This window comes from Emys orbicularis, chromosome 22 (assembly GCF_028017835.1).
Source record: "Emys orbicularis isolate rEmyOrb1 chromosome 22, rEmyOrb1.hap1, whole genome shotgun sequence".
NCBI lineage: Eukaryota > Metazoa > Chordata > Testudines > Emydidae > Emys > Emys orbicularis.
This window is the reverse complement of record NC_088704.1, coordinates 11,488,667-11,499,774: the sequence shown is the minus strand read 5'-3', so window position 1 is coordinate 11,499,774 and position 11,108 is coordinate 11,488,667. Positions and strand designations below refer to the sequence as shown.

The window sequence follows — 11,108 nt, the reverse complement described above, 5'->3', positions numbered from 1 at the left end:
GCAAAGCAATGCTTAGACACGCGGCTTTCCTTGTTCGTTAGCAGCCCTAAATAAAGGTACAGGTGCTGTCTACACTAACACTGCTTAGGCCTGAACTTCCAGGGGAGGGGGCTTTTCCCAGTGGGAGTGGAAAAGTATGGAAGGGTTTGCCTCCTTCCACTCTCTAAAGACCCACACACAGTAACTGTAGGAAGGCTGTGACAGAGCTTGCTGGGGATGAATAAACAGGGTTTTCACTAGAGGACTGAAGAATTCCTTCTTATGAGCACATCAGTTGCTCCTGGCAGCCAGGGCTTCCCTTTCTTCCTCATGTGCTGATGACAAATCCCCAGCAAAATGTGCAAATGGTAAAGATTCTATCAGTACCAAGTAATGGGCATTTGGCGAGTCCTTTTAACTCATGTCTTTCATGTTTAATTAAAGTTTGATTCCTAACACGCGCACACTGAATCTCCCTGACACAGAAGTCCTGCTTTCCTGGGAGCTAACCCTCAGAAAGCTGAGCTGGCCCATTGGCTCAGGGTGGGACTCCTCTATCCTGTCTCAGGGCCAGATTCTGCTCTCGGTAATGCAGGTGTGAATGCAGAGGAGCTTTCACTGACCTCAGGGGAGACGCTCTGGATTTACACTGAATCTGTGTCATAGTTTGAAACTCAGGGAAAACATCTTAACTGTGGAAGAGAATCTCAGGCCTCCTATGGTTGGCTTCATGAAGCAGCGGTGGGGCTGGCATCAAAGGAGATGCTAGTTATTCCCCTTTCCTCTGCTTTCTTGTCATGCTGACTCTAGCCGGACAATCCATAGAGGCTGCCTGGAACGTGAAGGGTTAATGGCCGCTGTGCAGTGGGCTGAGGTTTAGCCATTGCAGGCATGTACTTAGGAGGTGCTCACTGGCAGCTGGGGTGACCAGAGGTCCTGATATCAGTGGCTTTGTCTTATATAGGCAACCCCCTCCCTGCCCCGGGGGAAAAAGTGTCCTGATTTTTCACATTTGCTATCTGGTCACTGTCCTGGGAGCAGGGGGAAATTAATCAGAAGTGAAGAGAATTGGGGGGAGGAAAGATGTTGGGGTGCCAAGCTCTGCACCCCCAAAGATATACAGTTCTTCCTCTGTGATATAGTTTTTGTTACAGTCTCATATTAAGCCGAGTCCACCAGGACCAGCGTTAGCCCTGGAAGCTTTTTTGTGGTCTAACCCAGCAGAGGAGGTGAAGAGCTGCAGTTAAATTCTAGAGACGGTCAGTGTCCTCGGGGGTTGGGCTTCCCATTGCTCTAGCCAAACGTGTATTGCCCTGACTCAGGGGGACCAGCCTCCTCAGTGCCATGGTAATAACGGTACCTCTGTCCCACGGCAATAGGTGCACTAGAACGGCTTCAGAAGTATTCTCAATGGGGAAAGATTGGTTTTGGAGGGGTGGGGGGAGAGATGAGAGAAGATGTGTATGATCAGGGCAGTGAAGTCCATACATTGATTGTATGAGGGTCTGAAGACCCGTCTTAGAACAGAAACTTGAGCAGTAAAGAAACCACATGAGAAATCTGAATACAAAGATAAGTTAATATATTATTTTGCCCTCGCCATTCCATCTAAGGATCTCAAATGGCTTTACTGACCTAACAAGCCTCCTGACGCCAGTAACCCCATTTCACAGATGGGGAAACTGAGGCAAGGAGTGGTGAAGTGACTTGCCCAAGGCCACAGAGTGGCAGAGCAGGGAACAGAACCCAAGAACAGCAGCTCAGAAGCCCAGTCCCAATCCCCTATTCAGCACACGAGACAGCCCTCCCACCCTTGTCAGTCCAACAGAGATGACTGGAAGCATTCGTCTGCCGCCTGGCTACCCTTCAATGGAACACTTCCAGGGTTTACTCAGACCCTGCTTTGCTTTAGCTTCCCTGGTGCAGCCCAGCCGCAAGCCAATCACCTGTCCTACAAGGCCATCGGCTGCTTCCAGTTCTGACATTTTCATTTCAAGCAAGCCAGCCGTGAGGAGGCCCAGAGCGCCAACCTGCCTGGCAGGCAGCTCCAGCAGGACAGCTGGTGCTGGGCTGCCCCACCATTGCCCGTAGGAGCCAGGATCGCATCTCTAGCTCCTCGGATGGCAGGAGGTAAAAGGGAAAGGTAGGGGGGCTAGTCCGAAATCAAAGGGAGGCATCAGCATTGATTAATGACCTTCATTTGCACATGAAACTGGAACCTCTCCTCCCCTGCAGGCCTTGCCCGTGCTGCTGTAACCAAGGCTGGAATAGGAGGAGGTAACCAAGGAGGAGGGACTCATTCATTGCCAGCCTTGAGCCTCTTCACGCTGTGTTCTCATTCAGTCCTGAATCTTGGCCTTCCTCCCACTCCATACTGCTTCAGTCCTGGCCTCCCCCTGCGCGCCATGTGCATCCAGTCTCGAGGACCCTCCTCGTTTGCTGCGCTCCTTGGCCCTGCCTGCATGTTATAGTCATTGACCCCTGGTGTCCCAAGAGATGAGAGGTGGGGCTAAGCTGCCAACGTGGGTTCTGGACTCCAACTTCCCCCAGAGGTCAGGGCTCTTCCTATCTGGTGAGGTTTGGTTTTGGAATGCTGGGCTGACGCTCAGTTTGTCTGACATCAAAAAAACTGCCCATTTATGCCAGCTGAGGTGCTGGCCCAGGGGCTCTAGCCTGGAATGTCCCCTTTACTCATTGATTCTCAAACTCACTCCTTATCCATGTTAAGTCAGCATTCCCCAGACAGGAGACTCTTTGTATCACAGATGCAACTGCAGAGCCAGTGTTTCCCCACGTAACAGGCTCATTGATCGACCTATGTCTTTCCTTTGGCTGTTTTTCTTGATGCAAGGTTTTGCTAAATGCAGGATCTGCAAGGATTGCATTCTCTTTGCCAGGAGGAGACATGGGACGGGGTGAGTAAATGCAGCATGTGATGATACTGCCTTCCGGGCACCCTCCTTCTGCTGCTCACCCTCTTAAGTCAGCAGTGTGGCATAGAGGGCAGGAGTGAGCATCAGAGCACCTGGATTCTGTTCCCAGCTCTGCCAGTTTGTGATGTTGACCAAAGCACTTAATTTCTTGGTGTCTCCCCGTTCCTCAAAAGGGGGATCACAACACTTGGCAGTCTTTGTAAAGCATGTTGAGAGCCTCGGATTAAAGCCACATTCAATGAAACTGAAAGGCAGAAGATTTCAAACTGATAAAAGGAGAGGCTTTTTATTATTATTATTATTTATTATTATTTTATTTTGCATAATGCTCAGTTGGCCTGTGGAACTCATTGCCACATGATATCATGGAGGCCAAGAGCCTAGCAGGGTTCAGACCAGGCCGAGACTTTTATATGGCTAACAAGAACATCCAGAGTGGTTCTATTAAGGGATAAAAACACAATCCCCCAAGGCTGGAGTGCAGCTGTGGGACCAGTGAGTGTGATGTGTTTAAAGGGCTGATCTCAATCCTGGTACGGGAGCAGGGCAGATAGAAGGGGGTTTTGTGGGCTCTACAAGGCCTGGACTCTTCGATGAGCTTGATGTTGATTATATGTTTATCTCAGGTGCAGCAAGGCGCCCAGGATTATGGCATCTTCCTCCTGCTCCTTGTCCCCTTTCTTTTTCTTCTGTGTCCTGGTTCTCTCTGACATCCGCCCAGTGGGCTCCCTGGACCCTGGCACCCAGGACAAAAACATCCCAGAGAATAACAACAACCTTCAAAACCAGGAGCTGTGGCAGCATCCGCCCCGAGCAGGGCACCACCGCAGGCATGGTGGAGCCAAGAAGGACAGGGCCCATGGCATGACTTCCAGAGGGCAGGTGTCTGGAGAGGAGGCCCTCAGGCTGGCAAGTGGGACTCCAGCAGGGGAGGACCAGGGAGCAATCCAGCGGCCAGCTGCCCTGAAGCAGCAGAAGGACGTGTTTCTGGGCTTTGAGTTCCCATATCCTGAGAGGGAGAACCAGTCCCCCGGGTCGGAGAGGGGGAAGAAGCAGAACCGGGAGCACCGGCGGCACAGCCGCAGGGAAAGGCTGAAACAACACAGAGGTAGCAGAACCCTAAGGGACTCAAAGGGACCAAGGTCTCCTGGCCGCTTCGGAGGGCGAAGTGTATGTGTGTGGGGGGGAGGGGCAGTGTGTGTGCAGAAGGTGTCTGAGGGGGGTCAGTGTGTGTGTGTGTGTGGGGGACAGTGGCTGAGGAGGGGCAGTGTGGGGGGGAAGGTGGCTGGGGAAGGGCAGTACAGGGGAGGGGCAGTGTGGGGGGGAAGGTTGCTGGGGAGGGGCAGTGTGCGTGGGGGGAAGGTGGCTGGGGAAGGGCAGTGTATGGGGGGAAGGTGCTTGGGAGGGGCAGTGTGGGGGGGAAGGACAGTGTGTGGTGGGGAGGGGCAGTGTGTGTGCAGGGAAGGTGGCTTGGGAGGGTCAGTGTGGGAGGTGGGGCAGTGTGTGTGTGAGGGGGAAGGTGGCTGGGAAGGGGCAGTGTGGGAGGGAAGGGAAGTGTGTGGTGGGGAGGGGCAGTGGGGGAGGGAAGGGCAGTGTGTATGGGGGAAGGTGGTTAGGGAGGGGCTGTGTGGGGAGGAGGGGCAGTGTGTCAAGGTTCTGGGGGTGAGGGAGGAGGGTGATTGGAAATGGGCAGTGTGTGTGTGTGTGTAGAGGTGTAGAGGAACATGGAAGGGTGTCTGTGGGCAGTGTGTGGGGGGGAAGGTGGTTAGGGAGGGGCTGTGTGGGGAGGAGGGGCAGTGTGTCAGGGTTCTGGGGGTGAGGGAGGAGGGTGATTGGGAATGGGCAGTGTTTGTGTGTAGAGGAGCATGGGAAGGTGTCTGGGGGCAGTGTGTGTGGCTGGTGTGATCCGGTGGGTGGGCATATGTACAAAATATGCACAAGAAAATGTTAAAACGTTGAAATCTCAGGTTGTCACAATTCATTGCTGTTTTGTAAAAATGATCTGATTTTGGGAGGGAAGGAAACCCTGAAATTTCATGGCAGTTGGGTTGTTTTGGCCTTCTTTGGGGTTTTTATTGTTGTTGCTTTTCCTCAACTGGTCCAGTTTACAAACACATCTCAGCAATGTTCAAAACCTCCAATCTTGACCTTGGAATGTTACCCGAATTGGAAACGAATACATACATACATACATACAACAATTTTCATCCACATTATTTTTATTTATTTATTTATTTTGCATCAAAACTTGAATGCTCACGATTTTCAGTCAAGCCAATTTAGCAAAGTTGTGTGAAACATGTAAATTTTGCAGGTGCCAAATTACACTAACAGAATTAAAAAGTCGCTTTAATTTAACAAGGGGGCTGCTTTGCTTCTCAGTTCGAGCTGTGTATATGCATGACTCTGGGGGCCAGTTTTTCAGCTGGTGTAAATCAGCATCGCTCTATTAGAGCTAATGCAGCTAGGCCAATTTACACCAACTGAGAATTTGGCCTCCGATATTTCCCAGGGCTCACCTCAATCTCTTTCTGCCCTCCCTAAAAGAAAGAGCCCTTGGTTGCTTTCTTATGGGACTGACTGCTTCACACAAGGTCTAGGGAGGAGAACACAGAACACTATTGCTGGTTTCAGGCAGTATTTTTCCCAGACTGTTGCAATCTTCCTGTGTAGACATAAATTTAGCTTAAGGTGTAAATTTAAACGGATTTAGTTAAACTAGTACAAAGGGCTGTGTGGACGCTCTTACTTCAGTTTATCTTAAACAGTCAACTAGGAACAGATTTACACAGAACCAAAATGAACTCCTCTCAAACTGAAATAAGTGTGTGCACACAGTGGTTTGTGGTGGCGTAACTAGACTGGTTTCAACCTGATTTAAATTAAACAGTTACAGCTTACAAATTAAACAGTTACAGCTTACTAATTAAGAGTGGGCTACTCAAAAGCACTCAGCCTTACTCTACTCCTATTGACTCCAGCGAGCATTGGCTGAATCCCACAATATAGTTTTAAATCAGTGGCCATGCCCTGTTTCTTTCTATGGAATTCCCAGATAAGCTCTTCGGGGCAGAGATTATTTTGTTCTGTTTGTACAGCACCACGCATCATTGGCTGTTGGGTTGGCACTTCCACAATACAGATTAATAATCAATAAAAGTCTGTGTCAGCCCCTTCTGAACTTCCCCTGGGAGAGATGGATTTGGAATGAGACCGATTTGAACTGCTTCCCCCACCCCACACACCTTAAGGTCTAAACGCATTTGATGTCTGGCTCCAGATTTAAAGGCTGCAGGTGGTGTTGTGGTGTAACTATCCCCATGGGAAATTCGGTGGCCCCTAGCAAGGAAAGGGATGAGGAAGATGAAGTTGTTGTCCTTGTCACCTTCTGTAGGCAAAGGCCCTGACCCTGGGCCAAGCTCGCTGTATAAGAAGCCTGAAAACGTTGAGGGGCAGTTTCAAAACCTCCAGGTGGAGGAATTCACGGGTCTGGCTCCCACGGTGCTCCTCTTCACCACGCTGGAGACAGCGGCTTCTACTGAGGAACCACCAGCTCTTCCAGCCGCATCCCTTCGGCCCCAGGTAAAGGTGCAGCTGTTAAACGCACTGGACTCTCCACCACTGCCGCTGGCTGGAATTTTCAAAGTGACCTAAGGGAGTTAGGGGCTCAGCTGTCCTAAGTCAAGCTCGGTGGTGGTATGGAGGCTGATGATGGCTGGCTATCCCCACCTGGAGACAGCAGGATCCTGGGAGAGGAGACAGGTAGCTGCTTGGTGCCACCATCTCCCTCACAGTGATCAGCTCTCTTCTGAAAAACACCCTCTCCCCACCCAGTGTGAGACCCCAAGACTTCCCCATGAGCTACAATGCCCTCCTGCCCCTTTCAGGCATCTGCTTTCCAGGTGTATTGTCTGATGCAAAAGCTCTCCTAAAAAGTGCAGCTCCTTTCCTCAGAGACACCAGAGCATCTCCTCACTCAGGAAGTTCACCTCCTTTGATTGAGACATCTCTCCTCACCCCTGCTAGCCACTCAGTTTCCCAAAAGCGCCCTGGCATAGAACGAGAGCTCGCCTGGAGAGACAGCGTGTCCCAGTGGACCCAGGATGCGCCTAGAAGCCAGGAACTCAGGAGTCCTCGTCCTGGGCTCTGCCACTGACTTGCTCTATCGCCACAGGGTAGGATTTTCAGAAGCAAACAGCATTGACCTAACTGCTCCTGTTGAGGTGACCAGGAGTTTTATCCTTGGCTTCAATGGGAACAGTGAGGCCGATGCTGAACAATCTGTGAAATGGGGGTAAAAATCCCCACTTCTGGGGAGTTAATGTCCTTAAAGTACCCGCTGACATTTGCCTGCGGGGCCCTACAGAAGGGCATACTACTTACTGCCTTGCTTCTTGTCATCTGCAGGCCCGTGTCAGGCAAAATGGGGACGTGATGCCCACCCTGGATATGGCTCTGTTTGATTGGACAGATTATGAAGACCTCAAGCCAGAAATGTGGCCATCTGCCAAGAAGAAAGGTATCCATGGGACATACCTGTACCCTCCACCATCCCTCTAAGGCTTGGGGTTCCCAGCTATCCTGGAAACTGGAGGACAGACTTGGGGGTGAAGGAAGGAGTAGGAGAGACAGCCAAAAAGCTTAAGTTGTCTTATTGCATCGGTTAGATTGTGCAGCTGATTATACCTAACACACCCCTGCCATGGCTGTACCCAGACTTTGTGCTTGTCAAGATGAGGATGCACATTTTAGCTTTATAAGCTTCCGTGCAAATACCCATCACAGACATTTCTCTATTGCCATGCAAAACCTGCTGAACCCTTGGTCTACCACAAAGGGCATTTGGATGGCATAAGACATAGATTTGCCAACTTCTTCCTTTTATTTTATTATCTGACACACATCTGGCTCTAGTCTGTTCAAGTCTCCATATTGAGCAAACCACATCTCTGCTGTATCGAGTGATTTATCTGGTATTGTCAGGTTCAACTGGAAAAAGAACAGTGTTAGTGCCAATGGCTAAGGAATCTGTGATCGTTTTTCAAGAGCTATTCCACGAATCTAGCTATGGAAAGTATTGTTTTTATAACTATCTCCATTAGCTGGGGCTGATTCTTTTGACTCCCGCTAAACCCTTCCTCTATCCACTTGTATTTCATGTTCTGGAGCAATTTGCCCTGAGCTGGTCCAGAAGATGTGGTTTGGGTTAGGTTCAGGCGGAGGGAGATTCCAATAAGCAACGAAGCCTGTGAGGAGCAGAGATGAGACTTGAACTGTAGAAGTTTGGATGCAGATCAGAACTTCTCTAAAGTTTGAGGCTGTTTGGATCTAGGGATGGTTTGGTTCTGGGCCTACCGCTAGGAAGGAGTGCTGATCTTAGAAGCTTTCAAAGACCTTCTGTTCCCCATGAGCAGTGGGAGTGCTGGTCCTTTGGACTAGTGAGAGGGAACATGGGAGAAGGTCAAAGTAGCTTAGCGCCTGCTAAAGAAATGCTGCTACTTCACCAACCCAGTCCGCAGGAAGGTTCAGGCTGCTGGAAAAGATACTGCCCCATTGAATTCCATCAGCTATTTGCTCTTCTCCCTAGAGAAACACCGTAGTAAGAGCCCCAGCAGTGGGAATGAAACCATGGCAGCTGAAGGAGAGCCATGTGACCATCACCTTGACTGCCTCCCAGGTGAGCACCAACCTCATAAAAACAAATTCATTCATTGCAGAGTTGGTTGCAGACTCTGGAGTGTTTGGAATCCAGGCCTGGATTCTGTGGCTGGGGTCGGGGGAGGGAGGGGTGACATCCCCCTCTAACTTATCCTAATTTTGAGAAATGAGTGGGGTGCCGAGGTGAACGTGGAGTCCGCTGTGAACATCCATGTTCCGACAATGCACTGGGGGTGTGACCTGGAGGAATTCCTGCTCCAGGCAGGTGCGGATGGGGAGATAATTCAACTGCATTTTCTCTCCTTTTGACCATCTCTTGATGGCTCGCTCGCTATGTTGGCAGGATCCTGCTGTGACTTGCGTGAGCATCTCTGCAAACCGCACAATCGAGGCCTTAATAACAAATGTTATGACGACTGCATGTGCACTCAAGGTGAGTTCAGCTCGTCGCTGGTGGGAGACCCCCACATCCTTGTTTTCTTCTTATCGCTGGTTCAGTGGCTGGCTACAGAGATTATAGGGGGCAGTGTGGTCTAGCAGTTTGAGAGCCGGGACCCCTGAGTTCTAATCTTGTCTCTGCCATTAACTTACTGCATGTCCATGGTCACGTCATGTAATCTCTCTATTTCCACACCTGCAAAGTAGGGAAATTAATCCCTCCATACCAGTCTCAGCAGAGGAGTGTGAGCAATAATCCATTAATGGCTGTAAGGGGCTTTGAAAATGCACCGTGCTATATACTTTCTCGGCAGATTTTTCTCAGAGGTGTACGTGGTAGCAGGATATTCTAGACTCAGGACCTTATTCAAACATGATGCTTTGGTAGATTGGCCTCAGGAGGATGCTCCTATGGAAATCCCAGTGGGGCTGCCCCAGGCCCTGTTTCATGTTTAGGCTGCTTACGTTAATGACAAGTATGCATTCCTTATCGTATATTGATATCCCATGAGATACGGAGGTAGGATAAATTTGGAGTCGAGCGAAGCTCTGATCATATGTGTTTTTCTTATGGGGGAACTGAATGGCCCGGGGGCATTGGTAATGAAATGCAGAACCTTTCCCCTTTTGGTAGACAGGTCTGAATGCAGCTCAGAGCAGTGGTATCCAAATACAAGTGCCATCTTCTCAGTGACCTGTGACATCAGTCCAGTTCCCAGTGGACAACTGCCCACATCATAAAATCCATCACTCAAAGGCAATTTTGTTGGCTGTCTCATTGCAGAAGCCAGGGAGACTGAAGTCCCCTCTCACCCCTGAAAGGGTCTCTCTCTAGGGGAAGCTGTGCTGTCCCTGCTCTGTGGAGCAAAAGAGGGATCTTGTCTCCAGGGTTGTCCATGCAGCGCCTTCCAGCAATACCAAGGGCCAGCCGTACATCATTGTCTTCAGTGGAGCTCCCTGGATTTGCACTTGCTGGCCCAACATTCTAAATACTTTCCTAGTTTGTAAAGCATGTGTCTGATTGACAAGAGGCTAACTAAGAAGAGGCACCAAAAGACAAATGTGCCAAGTCCCAGCGACAGATGAGTTACCTGGGCAAATTCCCAGAGTGAAACACCCTTATTAGGAAGGCTGTTCATTGGTATCTTTTTAAAACAGAGGCTGCTTTCCTAGTATACATATATTACTTCTTCACCAAAGGCTACATCAACCAGCATCACATATTCCCTACACTTTAGGACCTGATCCAAAACCCATAGAAGTCAATGGAAAGACTCCTATGGACTTTGGTGGGCTTTGGATCGGGTCGTCAGTCAACGCTGTCAGAAGCCTCTATCTCCTCTCCTGAAGTTTAAGAGAGATAAAGTAGCAAGGGGAGCTCCCCGACCATTGCTGCTATCATAGCCACACATTAGCCGTAATTTCCCAGTGGAGAGATCGCTTAGACGGTAATAGGAAGTAATTGGGGGAGACCAAGCAAAACTTCCTATGGATTTTCCGTATTGTTGCCTGTGGAATTTCTGAAGAGCCCGTGAAACACTCTGTCTGCACCAATGAAATCTCAGCCATAGACGTACAGACGTCACCTTTGATCAGTGAGCTAAATAGCATCTAATATAAGAGACAAGAAAACAATAAGCCCTGTAAGGTCCAACGCAGGTGATGGGACTTCTCTGCCATACTGGTCCAAATGTCTCACCCAACGTTATGTTCATGGGACAGTCCCCATTGTGGGGGTTCTGCCATTGACTCTGTGTGTCACCATGAGTCACATGTCCTCACTGCTGAGCTTGCCTCCGCTTCCCCTACTGTAAGATGAGGACCGGCCTAATTCCTTGAAAGCTGTATTCACCAGCACACACGCAGACTCCAGCACAATTCCGTGTGTGTGTGTGAGTGTGTGTGCGTGCGTGCGCACACGTACACCCAGATTACTCCCCAGAGCAGTTAGACCATCTCACACTCATCATCTGTGTCTTCTGTGCAGGGCTACGTTGCTACGCCAAATTTCACCGGAACCGAAGAGTGACCCGGCGGAAAGGGCGTTGTGTGGAGCCGGAGTCAGCCAGCGGTGATCAGGGATCGTTCATTAACGTGTAG

General features: G+C 50.0%; 1 protein-coding gene across 1 annotated transcript; it reads left to right on the top strand.

The window, feature by feature from the left end:
* Positions 1-2,796: 2,796 nt before the first annotated feature.
* DRAXIN (dorsal inhibitory axon guidance protein) lies at positions 2,797-11,108 on the top strand. Its single transcript, XM_065421459.1, has 7 exons — positions 2,797-2,894; positions 3,539-4,020; positions 6,307-6,494; positions 7,320-7,431; positions 8,500-8,589; positions 8,914-9,003; positions 10,996-11,108. Exons 1-7 carry the CDS (start codon positions 2,797-2,799, stop codon positions 11,106-11,108), a joined length of 1,173 nt encoding a protein of 390 aa, XP_065277531.1.

Excerpts from the sequence above, each read along its gene's own strand:
- DRAXIN (XM_065421459.1), top strand. The coding sequence starts at position 2,797 with ATGTCTTTCCTTTGGCTGTTTTTCTTGATGCAAGGTTTTGCTAAATGC. Across the intron at positions 4,021-6,306 it reads AAGGCTGAAACAACACAGAG|GCAAAGGCCCTGACCCTGGG; the intron begins GTAGCAGAACCC and ends CACCTTCTGTAG. Across the intron at positions 8,590-8,913 it reads TCACCTTGACTGCCTCCCAG|GATCCTGCTGTGACTTGCGT; the intron begins GTGAGCACCAAC and ends CTATGTTGGCAG.